Raw genomic sequence first — 16,611 nt, forward strand, 5'->3', positions numbered from 1 at the left:
AAGCCAAGACACCATTAACCCAGTGGGTGCCAGCCAAGGTCCATATGGGTCAGTGGGACCAGAGTGTGAGCAGGGTAGGAAGTGTTACTGATGGTTCTTCAGAGGTGTCAGGGTTTAGCAGAAAAGGCTATGCCTGGGGCTATAAATCTGGGGCAGGCAATAAAATTAAAAGTACCTGTTTTTGTTCTAGAATTTGCTAGCTACTTTAAGGGAATTACTTTCATTTACCTTTATCTTAAATTGAAATAACACAATCATAATCTTAGCTACTAAGGGAATTAGGAAACTTGTAAGGTAATTTGAAAATTATTCCTGTGGTCTCCCCATAGACTGTTACAGGCCACGGATTTTAAATTTTCAACATGTAAGGCACAAAATTAGTAACTCAGCAACTCTGGCTGGAAACACATCCATGTGTTCTGGATTTTGTTGTAATTTGTAATTATTTACAAACTCATTAAAAATCTTCAGCTAGAATAGGTGAAATTGAGAACTTTAGTAACTTCTCTAATCATAACCTTGATTTTATTCATTTTATTGTTTCCTAAAACTGTAGCTGAGTCCCACACTCTACTTTCTCTGTGTGAGAAAAATTCCCAATTACTACTGCTAACCCTAGATGTGAGTTTTTCACATCCGAAACATTAAATTGCGTGGGCTAGAATGCATTTCCTTCAACCAACAAATATCAAGCAGCTATCAGTTGCTTAAAACCAAGTCTTTCAAAGATGGCATCTGAAGTGCTCCAGAGCAATCATGTGACACTCACAGTAGTGATGGCTCCTTGTCAAATATGGAACCTGACTTGATGCCTCCTTGTGAAGAGTTCCCCCCACGTGCTCTCGAGCAAGCACATGACACTCACAAGCTGTGCTGCCCCATTGGTAGTTAGGCTTTGTCCTCATGGGAAAGTGGGGAGAGCGTGCTCCCAGGGGGAGGAGACAGAAAAGCACTATTAGCTACTGAATCGTTCTTGACCCTGACAGTTAAGAAAACGTACTTCACTGGGTATGAAAGGAGCTGACATACCTCTTGTATGGTGGGAACATCAACAGCTGAGTGTACCAGCCTCCGGTACATGGGGTGCTTGTTGTCCTTCCCCTTTTTATTCAGATCGATAGCCTGCAAGGTTGTCAGACACACAATTTAAATGTGGCTAAAGAGAGACAGCTAAGTGCATTATATTTTTTACCTTTAAAGAGAAACTTTACAGGAAGCACTTTAAAATTTAACATAAAAAAATATATATATGTATTAGTTTAGTGCAGCATTCCTTATGGTTTTGGTAGAAAGAATACTTATTTAGAAAAATTCCAGGCTCGGCGCCTGTGGCTCAAGCGGCTAAGGCGCCAGCCACATACACCTGAGCTGGCAGGTTTGAATCCAACCCGGCCTGCCAACAACAATGATGGCCACAACCAAAAAATAGCCGGGTGTTGTGGCGGGTGCCTGTAGTCCCAGCTACTTGGAAGGCAGAGGCAGGATAATCACTTGAGCCCAGGAGTTGGAGGTTGCTGTGAGCTGTGATGCCATAGCACTCTACCCAGGGCGACAGCTTGAGGCTCTGTCTCAAAAAAAAAAAGAAAAGAAAAATTCCATTTCATTTTAAATAGTAATCGTCAATAAAAATGTTTGTCCTGGCCGGGTGTGGTGGCTCATGCCTATAATCCTAGCACTCTGGGAGTCCGAGGTGGGTGGATTGCTTGAGCTGACAAGTTAGAGACCAGCCTGAGCAAAAGCGAGACCCTGTCTCTACTAAAAATAGAAAAAGAGGCTAGAGAATCACTTGAGCCTATGAGCTATGACCCCATGACACTCTACCCAGGGCGACAGCTTGAGACTCTGTCTCGGAAAAAACAACAACAAAAAAGAAAATATTTGTTCTTACAAATGAAATTTTAAAATGTAAATGTTTCTAATCCAATGCAATCAGAGAAATGCCTGTGTCAAAAACAAAGACAAAACAAAAAAGCTAAGAGCAAGCTACAGAGCCGCCCACTGCAGAGAGGAAACAGGACAGGGTGCTCTGCCATGTCTGTCACTCCTCAGTCTTGCTGTGAAAGAGCAGACCTGGGTCAAGCATGTTTGGGGAGATTCTGGAAGATGCCTCATGGAGACTCACCCTCTCCTTCATGCGGGAGACGATGAATCTCAAGTATGTGCCCATCTCCTGTTTGTTTGTATTCTTCTTTTTGATGCTCTGTTAGAAGAGAAGAGTTTTAAAAATAATATATAATCTGATCATTCATATACCTATTTCATGTAAAAGATATATGTAACAGACATATAGCATGTAAGGATTTTATTAGAAGATACACTATTTCCAACGTATCTGCATAACAAAAATTATTTAATAAAGTGAGAACTAAGAAATATTATATTGTACTTTATATAATGCTTTAGAGGGTTATATATTTTTTCTTTTCTTGGTATTTAAAAACTTCAAGCAATTTTCAGATGAAAAAAATAGACATAATGGAGAATCATTTATTAAAAAACAAAACGGCTAAAGTCCTTCCGGGAACATCTTAAATTAGCAATATTGAATGGTGAATTTCAATGTAACATTATTCTTTGCTAAAAGGGTGATTTTAAAAATATTTCAATTATTAATGATATATAATTATATATAGTACAGCTACACATTAACATATCCATAAGAAAAATGGTATCTTTTATGTTATGTTAAGGATCTATTCAATGATGACTCCAATTTCTCAATCTGGCCTATAAACTGATTAGGTTCTTCAATTTCTTTCTCAGAAAATCTAACTTCAAATGGAAAAACATGGGATTCTACTTTTTATGTCATTTCTAGAAGGAAAGGCAAGACAATGGATACCCAACTATAATTAGACCTTGACGCAGAGGAATTGAGCAGGTTTGGCCATTGGTTGGTTGTCTGTTTTTTGACAGAGCAGGTCACTCTTGCTCCAGCTGGACTCTGCCTTCTGGCCTCAAGTGATCCTCCCGCCTCTCTCATACTGCTGAGTTTACTGGCCTGAGCTACCATGCCTGGCCCAGCCTGGGCTCTTTTTAATGGATGCTTTAACTTTTTTAGGCCATTGGATTATGACTCTCTGCCTAGTGGTATAATTCAAGGTCATTCTAATATGCTAAATGTGCTAGAGGAAAGAGAAATTCTTATGTAGCTGATAATTTTTACCTGGGGCTTATGTGAACCCATTACATATATATCCAACACACATATGTACGCATGCATCTAGTACACATACATATTAAGATAGTGAAGAAAAAGTGTTTTCTTAGCCAGAAACTTAACTGAATTTCATAAATTTAATGTTTTAGGTGCTAATCTCCCAACTTCTGCTTCTTGCTTGGTTCTCTGCCAATGAGCAGGCACAGTCCAAGCTTCCTCCTCATGCAACATCAGGATTCGTGCACAGCCTCTAATCTATGCCCATCACAGAGTAGATCTCCCACTCCACCTGTGCACCAGATATGGACTTTCATACTTCACAGCTTACACTTATGTGTTTACTAATTCCTCAGGTGGTCACGATACTTGCCAAGAATGAGCACCAATGGTAGAGATACATAGATAACTGTAGCAGAGTTTCCTAAACCCCAGGGTTATAATCTTTGGGGGAAGGGAATGTGATATAGTTTGAGAATCCCCTCTCTTTTGAAAAATAAATTGTAACAAATGGATTTAACTGAATTTCAAATGAATAACATCGCCACATGAAAGGGGAAATGAAGAACTCAAGTAAGTTTCTGAGCACAGTACCTGATGGCAGTGCTTAGACAAGAACTTCAAGCAAAAATTGAATTCTAGTTCATAAGTGGGTTTCATTAGCTGTACTGCTTAGTAATTCCTCTTCTTCTAATTAAAATTTTTTTCAATTGACAAGATAAAAATGGTATAGTCTTTTTTTTTAGAGACAGAGTCTCATTTTGTCACTCTCAGTAGAGTGCCATGGTGTCACAGCTCACAGCAACCTCCAGCTCTTGGGCTTACGTGATTCTCTTACCTCAGCCTCCCGAGTAGCTAGGACTACAGGCGCCTGCCACAACACCCGGCTATTTTGTTGCAGTTTGGCCGGAGCCCTCCTCACTGAGCCACAGGCGCTGCCCCCAAATGATATATTCTTATGGCACACACATGATGTTTTAAAATATGTATACATTGTGGAACAGCTAAGTTGAGGTAATTATCATACACATCACCTCACACACATCATTTATGGTGAGAAAATGTAAAATCTCTCAGTTTTACCTAGATTCCCCAGTGCTTGTTACACAGAGACAATTGGAAACTTTTAGCCAGATGCTCCCACAGGTCAGAGCACAGTGGAGAACAAGACTCAGTGTTAGCATCTCATGCAGGATGCAAAGAAGCCTTTGAGGGAGCCTCCAACCAGCTGTCACTGCTTGGGGACAAAGGTCCTTACCAACACCAACACGGTCAGTGGGAAAAGGTCAGAGGGTAGAAGAGGGTGGGAGGTGGCTACTTTTTTCTTAGCACTTGTAAGATCTATAATTCCTTTAGAAAGAGGTAAGAATAAAAACAAATGCTTCTAGCTAGGTGGCCTACTATCATGCCAACTCTAAAACATTTTGGGTACATTATTAAAACTGCTGATTTTAAATATCAATCGCATCATTCAATTATGCATTTGCCAGACATAAGAGCAATCTATACCAGTAGAAGTCTTGTAATGCCATCAATAGGATAGTTCTTTTAATAGGAAATATATTATTCAGAGGAAATATCCAATCAATCTTTTAGGTAGTGCTGAAATATAATTTTAAGTGTCACTAAATGCAGTGCCCAGCCCTCCCATCAGTTAAACAGGCCTCTTCTCTGGAGAAGGCAGGTCCACACAGCAGGGACAGGGGCCTGAGGACTAATGACTTGCCTCCCTGCGTCTGGCACAAGACCGGTATGTGTAGGGATTTTTTTTATCCTTTCTCAATTTAAACATAAACCTATGAAGTACTTAACTCTGTTAAACTGAATTTAACCTCTCTTGTTTATAAAGCCTTAGTAAAGACACCAATCCAACGCTTCTACATGGCAATGATTATGCATTGTTAGAATCAGAATTTTATATCAGAATTAGTATCAGTATAGTTAAAACATACCAACTAGATTTTCCTTTCTTTGAAACAAACACAAAATATTGAAACACTTTGGAAGCAGTTATGAGGACCCCTATTTACTCTGTTGAGATTAACCTGTGTACTAACTTGTCCATGTAATGACCTAATCAGCTTCTACTCTTTTTCTACAGAGAATCTACACAAACTGGGGATATCTCCTACTCCCACATACTGTGGTTTTGTCTGTTGAAACATTTTTAAATGAACTGCTGGTTTAGTTTAACCATGTGTGGCAACATTTCTTATTTTGGGAAGACTGAGTGTGTGGAGCTCATGCTGAGGGGCTTAACTTTACAAATTAAATGCTATAATGGAGGATGGAAATCTCATTTTGTGTCATATTTAAATTTGCTTAGAGCTAGCCTGCCAGAATCTCTCTTTCCTTCTCTAAGTGCAATTAAAAGGCAGGGATGTGAGCCTAGAAAAGTGACTATTTTAGCAAAATGTGAAAGGAAACACTGCTATCCACTCTTCTCAGCTCTGCTTGATGAAACTCCCAGAATTCTTCCCCAATAGTACCTTCTCTACTATTCCAGGAAAGTCTTATCAAACTACTCAGGTTTAGTTATCCAACATCAGTATTTATTGCACTAGAACCACGTAAGAAACCTTTAAAAAACACTATTATTAAGTCTATTAATAAAGTTCTGGAATAGCCAAAACCTATCCATGATGGGGTTTGTTTCTTGTTTATCATCAGAAAAGGTACATTACATGTATTAGGCAGCAAATAAAAAATAAAAATAAGAAAGCACTGCTGTTTGTTTAAACAGTAGCTATGTTTAGGATAAGGGCACAGGCTATGTTTGTGGTCTGGGACAAAGGGGCCTCCTGTGGCTGGATGGGAGTGGGTCACACTGGTACAGTCTTTAGTCTGTCCCTCAGTGGTGCCCTGAGGATGTATGTACACCCCTGTAATGTGCACTGTACCTCATAAGAAAAGCCCACCAGTGTCTGGGCTCAACCCACTGAGGTTATGTCTGATCAGTGGCTACAGGAGGGACCCAGGCATACATATTCCTACAAGCACCAGGTGTCCCTAACACACAGGTCTGACTGATAAGCACTGCCCCAATTTCACGAAAGAGGCTTCTCCCTTGTACACACATACACAGGCACACACTGGTACTTAGTCTGATTTTAACCTTTTCTGCTGTACTGAGGTGTCAAGTTCTTTTTTAGAGGGACCTTGGTGTTAACTTTTTCCTGTAAATCCTCACTCATCACATCTCCTTCAATCTTAGTCTACTTACTCATGCAAACAGAAATACTTCTCTCTTACTGCATGTGCCAAAAATGCTGTGGTGTCTGTTTCACATATTATATGTTCTTTTCAATTATTATGATTCACACTGTACAGGACTGACCAAAAGGAGTTTCACAGCCAAAGAAGATAACTTTGAAGCACTTCCTCAGCGCTTTATTTTTATTTGCTGCCTAATACATGTAATGTACCTTTTCTGGTGATAAATAAGGGATTCTATTCCAGACATTAGAAAACAATTCTTGGGGGCGGTGCCTATGGCTCAGAAGAGTAGGGTGCCGGCCCCATATGTCGGAGGTGGCAGGTTCAAACCCAGCCCAGGCCTGCTAGAAAACAATTCTTGGGGGCGGTGCCTATGGCTCAGAAGAGTAGGGTGCCGGCCCCATATGTCGGAGGTGGCAGGTTCAAACCCAGCCCCGGCCAAAAACTGCAAGGAAAAAAAAAAAAAAAAAGAAAAGAAAAGAAATCTTGGCAGCAGCTGCCATCTCAGCTGCCTCGCCTGTGCTACTGGCCTCCCTCCACTGCCCACAGGCCACTGTCCACCCAGCACAGGACAGTCTACGAGACAGAAGCTCCTCACATGGTTCCCTGTAAATACCTAGGACTGGGATTTTCTAGATCACATGAAGAAAGGACACAGCAGAAAGTGGCATGGTGCATTGGGAGACATTTGTTGCAGTCACACTGCACTGGAGCAGAAGAGGAAGAAGAAGTGCAGAACACAGGTGGAGAGCCAGAGACCCTGGGCAAAGTCAAAGGGTGGGTGATGTGTAATGCAAGTCCAACCAAGAGAGGAAAGATGAAAGCATGGTTGTTTCCAAAGCATAATGTTGGGGAGTCCACATGAACTTCTGCCCCTCTACTTTCTCCTCTCCTCCTAGCAAACTGCGGAATCTTCCTCTCCATACCCCCAGATAAAAAGAGGCCTCCACCTGCCCTTGAGGTGGATACCACCTTTGCACTGCCCAGATGGGTCCCATCCTTTTTAGTAAACCTGATCTGAACCTTTCCACTCCCAGTCTCCTCTCCCGGTGCCACTACATCACCTTTCACATCTGAAGACATCCACACTCAGATTTGTGGTACAGCCTACTCTGAAATGAACCAATAACAAAGCAAGCAAAAAAAAAAAAGAAAGAAAGAAAGAAAAAGAAAACCATTCTTAAGAACAGCTAGAAAGTGCAGGGTGGCCCCAGACACAGCATTCTGCACCTCACAGGACTTTTAGAGTGCTTTCTTGGTCACCCAAAGCCAACCAGAAATGGCCCTCAATGGAAACAAAATATCTCCCAAAGTTGTAGAAACAAAACATATGCTGTGAGATGCTTTCACATTTGATAATCTTATGGGTTTTCTTTTGACACTTTAAAGTTATAATTTAGAAACTTAGTATTTCACAAAAGAACAGAGTGCTCTAAGGCTTCGGGGGTGTTTACAGCAGTTTCAAGGCTGCCTGTCAGCCAGACCAAGACATTTCAACAGCTTAAGAGCTACTATAAGAAAAAGTAAAGAAGGCACTTCTAAGATAAACACGATTTTGTTTGTAACTTAATTAAGTAGGTAGTTTTTGACAAGATTGCAAAAACATAAAAACAATGTTCCATAATACCTACAAATTATTCCAGATCCAACTGTTTCTCAGGATTTGAATTATCCCTGCTCCCTACTCACAGGCCCCAGGTTTCCCCGTAAGAGTGTTTTGGTCAAAATCTATCATAAGTCCAGTAATTATAGTACCAGCTCATATCACCTGGCAGCATATGGAGTGATTTTGTTCACCATTTATAGAGAATTAAGAAAGGAATCTTCTATGACATGACAAAATTGTTGTCATTTCAAAATGACAATAATCACATAGCTGAAGCAACGTCAATAACTATGTAAGACAGTGACTGAAGTGGGTATTCTCAGTAGGTTATACATCCAAGGGTCCACCCTCCTTTACTTGAAGGATATAGAAAATCCTGAATGAACACCTTGAACAAGGAATTCTTGTCTTTTTTTTTTTTTTTTTTAAGAGACAGAGTCTCACTTTATCACCCTCAGTAGAGTGCTGTAGCATCACAGCTCACAGCAACTCTCAACTCCTGGGCTTAGGCGATTCTCTTGTCTCAGCCTCCCGAGTAGCTGGGACTACAGGCGTCCACCACAGCACCCGGCTATTTTTTGTTACAGTTTGGCCAGGGCTGGGTTTGATCCCGCCACCCTCAGTATATGGGGCTGGCGCACCTACCCACTGAGCCACAGGCGCCAACCTGAACAAGGAATTCTTAAGCCAGACACAAATACTTGCTGGCCTACAATGAATCAGATGGCTGCAGATAGAAGAAACAAAGCAAAAAGCAAAAACCAAATAACTCAGTCACAACTGATAACATAATTTGAAAGAATCTTCTGGATTAAAGGCCTTTCTTGGTCTAGAGTTCTCAATTCTTCCGAAAGACCTAGCCTTTCAGTCTTAGAAACATATTTTGACAGAGAATAAATGTGTAAAAATCTTTATTATTTCAGTATACTGACTATCCAAAAGAAAGAAAGAAGCATAAAATCAGGAATCTAGATATCTTTTTCTAGGTATATATATTTATGCTGTTAATTTTCACCCATATCTATAATTAAAGTAAAGGCTTTACTTTAAAGTAAAGTAAGGGCTTCCCAATGTCCAGAATGTTCTTTCCACAGCCAACTAGAATAAAGGTCAACAAACTTTCTATAAAGGTCCAGAAAATAAATATTTTAAGCTTTGTGACCATACAGGTGTACTCTGTCTTAACTACTCAACTCTGCTGTTCTAGTGACAAAACAGTTATAATTGAGTGTTAACATGTTGTAAGAAAAGTTTGACACTGAAATTTTTTATAACCTTCATGTGTCACAAAATATTATTCCTCTTTTCATTTTTGTTCAATAGTCTAAAAAGTAAAACTGTTCTTAGCCCACAGTCAATACAAAAACATGGGTTGACACCCGCACTAGACCTAGTGCTATGAAAACAAGAGTCCAGGGTGGTCAGCCATGTACAGTGTGTGGTGCAGTGTGCCGCACAGTGATGGCTCAGCAAATGCCAGCTGATGGAGTGCTCAGTGGCCACTGCTAACCAGCTGCATAACCTACTAAAGAACGATTGTGTGTGTAGCTAAACTCAAGAACATGCTTATCCTGGCTCAGCTCCCGTTGCTCAGTGGTTAGGACACCAGTCACATACACTGAGGCTGGCGGGTTTGAACCTAGCCTGGGCCTGCTAAACGACGACAACTACAACAACAACAAAAATAGCCAGACGTTGTGGCAGGTGCCTGTAGTCCCAGCTACTTGGGAGGCTGAGGCAAGAGAATCACTTAAGCCCAAGACTTTGAGTTTGCTATGAGCTGTGACATCACGTCATTCTACTGAGAGGCGACATAGTAAGGCTCTGTCTCAAAAAAAAAAAAAAAGATAAAAGAAAAAAAGAATATGCTCATCCTTACAACATGCAGAATTTATCGATACCCAACCCAACTATGCTTTCACATACTCTAACCAATAGAAGTATATGTGCTTCCGACATGTGAGCCTTTTCATGGCCAGATGACGCTTGAATACCAACTGCTCACTTCTAACAACTGGGCACAGTGACAGCAGCAGCCTCTGATGTCAGTGGGTGCATGTGCACAGCCCGAGTGCCTATTGGGCACAGATCCCAAGCCCTCAGCGCCAAAGACTGCCTCAGAGGATCTTGGTGATTCCAGCATAGGTAAGCTCTGGGCCTTATTTGGAGAAACTCTAATCTATAGGAAAATCACCTATAGTTTTAGGAAGTAAGCAGCTCATAGATCTCCACAAAAACTCTATAATCATAGAACACAAAAGCATCAAAATAAATTTTATCTGCATATAAACTGTTTTTGCTGTTCTGGAGATCCAGCTGCTCTGGAGTCTCCTTTGAATCTACATAATAAAAGAGTACAAAGGCGTCACAAAGAATTTAGGAAAAAACCCAGTAACTCAGAGTTTATGAGGAGAACTGGTCTGGAGGAACAGGTCCAATCCTGTCACTTTTGCCTCCAAACCACTGGAACCCAAGCAGCTCAACACTGAAAACCACTTTCTAAGACTATTTTCTAAAATTATGCCCATGTTCAGTCTTTTGCAGGCCCAACACTGACACACTGAAATTGATTCCTATCTGTAAGACCAGCAGAGCAGCACATACCAGCTACCATCAGTGCTAGCGGAACTATCCATGTGTGCAGGGAACTGAACTGCCCAGGCCTCTGTGCTGTGCCACCTGAGCCCCCAGACAACCCAGCAAACATTGTTTGCACTTGAGCTTCTGACAATCTTTTTTTTTTTTTTTATTTAAGTTAAAAGTGAAATTTAAGCTTAAATACCTCCTTTGAGCTATCACAGATATGCCTTCTTGCAGATAAAAGCTAGAACTCAGAGGTTAATTCAAACTGCCAAAAATTTTTTTTATTAATTATTTTGTATTAAATCATAACTTTGTACATTGATGCATTTATGGGGTTTGGGGTACTGCTTCGATTTAGAATGTGAAATGTTTACATTGAACTAAGTAATACATCCATCACAATTATGCTCATTTCTTAATAGTTCTGAAATGTACCATTGCATCATGCACATTAGGTGAGGTTCCCCCAAATACCCTCCCTCTTCCCATATCCTCCCCTCCCCTCTTCTCTCTCTCTTCTTCCCTTCTACTTTCTGGACTATAGTTATGTTTTGCCATTTGTATGAGTGTGTAGGTAGTTATATTTTGATTTCATAGTATCAAAAATATCTTGAGGTAGATTCTTGGAGTGTTTTGGCAAGTCAGGCACCCACTCACCTGTTGCCCTGAGTCAGGAACTGGGCACTACAAAGCCTCTAATGCGACTTGCTTTTGCAGATATGCAAAAACAATACTGAATGCTAATAATTATTTATTTTCAGAAAGTCAACTCTCTCTTCTCTAATAGAAGATAATAGGGGTTTTTGTTTTTTTTTTTTGGAGACAGAATCTCTCTTTGTCACCCTCAGTAGAGTGCTATGGCATCACAGTTCACAGCAACCTTAAACTCTTGGGCTCAAGTGATACTCCTGCCTCAGCCTCCCAAGTAGCTGGGACTACAGGGCCCCAACACCTGGCTATTTTTAGAGACTGGGTCTCACTCTGGCTCAGGCTCCTGTCAAACCTGTGAGCTAAGGCAATCCACCCTCCTTGGCCTCCCAGAATTCTAGGATTACAGGCATGAGCCATCGTGACTAAGACCAAGAGCCCAGGTGATGTGAGCAGCTTTTTGTAGCAACCAGTTTGGGGTGAGTTAGCAGCCATTAAAGTATCTCAAATTAATTCTACAGGCCACAAAACAGACTGTAATAGAAACCGCATATGGTATTTCTAAACCCGCTACACCCACAGATTCACAGAAATATTGCTATAATGTTAGCTACTCAGAGAAGGGTGCTATGCATGTCAGGAACTTTATCATTGATATTAATGTACTTTTTTTGGTAACTTTAAACTCTTTTAAGGCTTGTCATAGGATTTAGGAATAAGAGAGGAAAATCAGAAACATTTTATGGAACACAGAGTCTATGCCTACTTGCACCTTTCCCCTTCTACATAATGATAGTCTGTAAAGAAAGCACATGATTGAAAAGGCAGAGCAGAAGGTATTCCTCAGAAGAGTGAGTCTTTCCATCCTTTTCAGAAAATAACTTAAAATCTCTCTTTTTTCAGGTAGAGATATCACTTGTTCTTTGTGTACAGGAGCCAACATCCAGCCAATGGGAACACTGACTCCTTCTCTACTCCCTGCCACCCACTTGTGCATTCAGTACTGCTAGGGAAAACAGAACAACTGTGTACATTTTCACTCCATCAATACTGGACATGCTAAATGAATTTTCTATTTATCTAGATTAAGTTATAACCATCCTGATATAGGATGAAGCCCAACTATTATTTTCTCAATCCCTTGGAGTTAAAAGATAAACTTCAATTAAAAGTCTAAATAAGCCATCCAAAGATACATCATGAAGACCAAACACACTACCAAGCAAACCATTTCACATCACATGTAAACCTTTGGACTGTAACATTGTTCAAGTCATCGTGGGAGGGCAGTACAGAAAATGTGTGAACTCTTTTTCTCTTGGGTGGGTGAATGTAGGTAGTTTTATAGAGATTAGATAATAACACAAGACATTTTATAGTTTTATATTCTGGATCAAATTGTTAACACCTTCCCCCAGATTTATTGATGTTCCCATTACTTTTTCCCCTGGTTACGCTTGTGATAAATAGCAAAACCTGCCTTATCAAAGAACCTGGTTCAGACACGATCTTTTAAAAATAATTTTCTACTTTTGTTAGCATAAAAATTATATGACCTAGTAGTCCTTAAAAACTGTAAAAATAATTGATATATGTTTGTTAGTTTTCAATACTATGATTGCCTACCATTTAAAAAAACAACGAATTCTGTCTCAGTGCCTATAGCTCAGCGGTTAGGGCGCCGACCACATACACTGGGGCTGGTGGGTTGGAATCTGCCTTGGGCCTGCTAAACAACAATGACAACAACAACAACAACAAAAAAATAGCCGGGCATTGTGGCGGGTGCCTGGAGTCCCAGCTACTTGGGAGGCTGAGGCAAGAGACTCACTTATAGCCCAAGAGTTTGAGGTTGCTGTGAACAGTGACATAACGACACTTTACTGAGGGTGACATAGTGAGACTCTGTCTAAAAAAAAAGAATTCTAGGGAGGACGTGGTGGCTCACACCTATAATTATTAGCACTCTGGGAGGCCGAGGTAAGTGGATTGCCTGAGCTCACAGGTTTGAGACCAGCCTGAGCTCTGGGAGTTGTTGAAGGCACCTGTAGTCCCAGCTACTTGGGAGGCTGAAGCAAGAGACCAAGAGTTTGAGGTTGTGGTGAGCTATGATGCCATGGCACTCTACTGAAGGCAAAACAAAGTGAGACTCTATCTCCAAAAAACAAAAAACAAAAAACAAAAAAAGAAAAGAAAAGAAAAAAAAAACTAAATAAAAAAAAAACTATTTTATTTAGAAAGTTAAATCTTCATTCTAATTAATATGTATCTTGAAGGGAAAGGGACTTACTTTTTGGGTGAGAATATTAATAAATTTTCTATATTAACAAAGGAAGACTGACCAAAAAGCAAGAGCAGTTACAGTTTCATAACAGATACATGATAAGGAGTACATTCAAAATATTTCCTTCTAGCATTTGGTCCCATTTTTCATTCTGAACATTACATGAGCATTCTTTTTACTTTAGAAATGTTTAAAAAGTGAAGTGCTAAAAATTTTTTTACAAAATGCACTGCTTACATACCTAAAAGCATGAAAACTGGATTCAAAGCAAATTTCTATCTCTACTTTCTAAGGATAGCTTTTACCATGACTTTTTCCTTTAATTAACTCACAACAAAATGTTGCAGTGCAAATGTCTCATTCATAACTTACTCAGAATTCAACACTGACGTGTCAGTATGTGCCCAACTGATAAACCCCAGGTGGGCTCCTATGGGTGAGTTTAGCAGACTAGTTAAGTTCCTTCACTTTTACCATCTTCCCAATGAGTGTCCTGTAACCCTAGGGTGACCAGATTTTAACATTTGTAAAGCGGGACAACACGGGGCTGGGGGGAGGGGGGCAGGGTGAGGCAGAGGACTGGACGGGGCTGGGCCTGACAACAATGCAAACTTTGATAAGCAGTTCTCCATAATCACTTCTCAACAATTATTTGTTATTATTACAGTTTAACATTATAAAATTAACAAAAATAATATAAAACTCATATTCTGGAGAAATATGAAGGAACTTAACTAGTCTGCTAAACAAAAATAATATAAAACTTCTGAAGAAATATGAAGGAACTTAACTAGTCTGCTAAACATGGCAGCTGAAAACTGTATATTCCCTTCCCGTTCTCCCGCCCGGTCGTGCATTCTTTCCAAAAATCAGGACTTTTTTAAAATGCCGCAGGATGCGGGACAAATTGTTAAAAAGCAGGACTGTCCTGCCAAAAGTGGAACATCTGGTCACCCTATGTAACCCACATGGGGAGAAGTACATGGCGCTTCATATCCAAACTGAAAGTGAATTTTAAATGCTTTCTTTCTCAGATTTCTTCTCTGACTCTATTTTTAAAGTACAGTCCCTACAAAATATATGTCTTTATTCTAAATATTTTAAAAAGAAGGTATAGTGGTAGGGGCCTTTTAGGAAGTGCCTATGTGTGGAAGGACCCCAAATAGCAAGTCTTCACACCCCACAAATGCCTGACAGTCGAGAGCAGGCAAAGAACCAAGTGCTACAAATCTGGGAGCGCATTTTGGATCAGATGCAAAACCAAAGCATTCTGAAATTATTAATACAATTTTCCCACATAAGTTCTTTATTTCATTATCTATATTCATATGTTCCTGTATTTTATTAGTAGACTAAGTTGATTCACCATACAATTTGCATATTAATATAAATTTTGAATTTGTAATCCTTAAACAAGAAAAGTAGCATCTGAAACCTTTGTGGGGGGTATTTTCTAGTTTTTAAAGTCTTATTAGAGTAATACATCTCCTATGAATTACTTTGACTAATTACTTCTTTTTTTGGCAGTTTTTGGCTGGGGCTAGGTTTGAACCCACCACCTCCGGCATATAGGGCCGGCACTCTACTCCTTTGAGCCAAGGCGCTACCCTAATTACTTCCTTTTTTGTGACTTAAATTGATTCTTTCATTTAAAAACTGCAGAAGGTATGCTATATGTGGGATGTAAAACAAAGTTTGTTAGATGATACAAAGAATAGTAATATGAAATTTTTATATTATAAAACAAATATAAAAACCTAAGATAAAAGTCTTTGGAAGGATGTCAGTGGGGCAGTATTCCACTTCAGAGGCCCTAATGCAGCCAAGAAAACCACCGGAGGGCACACTCCTCCAGTCTGTGCCCTTGCTTTGTAACCCACTCGCCACAGTACACACCACACCCAGTTGAGAGCCCTGTGTTCTGCTTCCTAACAACACGTTTTAGTGCAAATATAAAAATTGCATTAATCTGCATTTATATGGGAGAAGTATCATAAATCTACAACTCCTCTGAATTATAAAAACAGAAAAGTTCAATTGTGTAAGGAATACACAATTACATTAGGAATATTAAAAGTGGAGGAGACAGAGGCCACTTTCAAACTATGTCTCCAAACTGTTAACCTGAAAGAATCAATTATTTTGCCTGAAAAATCTACACCTTGCTTGTGACTTGGTTTGAGTTATCAGATTCAAAGCAAAGGCAACATGTTCAGATAGCACAGCTCCTGCCTGTGTGGGACGGCGCTTGCCAGGGACAGGAGAGCCAGGGTCAGAGGTTTTACTTCCTACCTTTAGGAATTCTTCCAAGCCATAACTGGTGTGATGGGGAAACAAACGTCCAGTCATGCTCATGAGGCCAACATGTTATACCCAAAGATGTTCTCTTGTAGTAGTACAGGCGTTCAGAATACATATGCTCTGAAATGGCCTGAAACAGGGTGGTCGCTAGCCATGTGGCAAACTAAAATCAAATTCTACAAGCCACAACCCTAGGCTCAACAGACAGATGTGGTCAGTGGCTTATGTTGGGCAGCAGAGAGAGGCCACTTTCACCACTGCAGAAGAGACTCTTGGATGGCTCTGCTCTAAAAGGCAATGTGGTGACAACCAGCAAGTGGTCCGAAGGTTACTTACGACAAGCTACCCTGCCAATGTCTTTTTAAAAAAGCCAAAATTTCAGTAGTCATCACTCAAGATAGTATCAAGATTTTCCTCAGCAGGCTACTGTGTGTGGTGTACCTACACATGCACATGGACACACACGCACACACAGACCTCTCTAGCCATGGCATCACGGGATAAAATGACTTTCTAATGAAGCAAGACACTCATTTTTATCTTATTGGCAACAAAAAGTTGAAAAATACTTTCATGTTTTGTTAGTGTAAATAGATGTAATCTTCTAAAGAGCAAGTTGGTGACTTTTAGTAAAAATTTAAATGTGCATAATATCCTTTACTTTTAAGAATTCCACTTAGATAAACTTATCCTACCAAAGGTGATCAGACAGAATTACATAAAAGTATGTAAATTTTCTTTCTTTTAAAAAAGTACAATGGAGTATATTATAAAGGTATTTCTTTTATGTAAATAAATAAATTTTTTTTTTTTTTT

At 39.9% G+C, this 16,611-nt stretch overlaps 1 protein-coding gene across 3 annotated transcripts in view; it reads right to left on the reverse strand.

The window, feature by feature from the left end:
• ZMYND11 (zinc finger MYND-type containing 11) overlaps positions 1 to 16,611 on the reverse strand; it is a 79,259-nt gene that overhangs the window by 15,635 nt on the left and 47,013 nt on the right. For all 3 annotated transcript variants that reach the window (XM_003786847.3, XM_023511376.1, XM_023511375.1), the window contains 2 exons: positions 2,123 to 2,200; positions 1,030 to 1,122 (listed from right to left, as the gene is read on the reverse strand). In XM_003786847.3, the coding sequence (XP_003786895.1) occupies positions 1,030 to 1,122; positions 2,123 to 2,200 (171 nt within the window). The remainder of the gene's footprint in view (positions 1 to 1,029; positions 1,123 to 2,122; positions 2,201 to 16,611) is intronic.

The sequence above is a fragment of the Otolemur garnettii genome, unplaced genomic scaffold (assembly GCF_000181295.1).
Source record: "Otolemur garnettii isolate 467f Iridium unplaced genomic scaffold, OtoGar3 scaffold00019, whole genome shotgun sequence".
Lineage (NCBI taxonomy): Eukaryota > Metazoa > Chordata > Mammalia > Primates > Galagidae > Otolemur > Otolemur garnettii.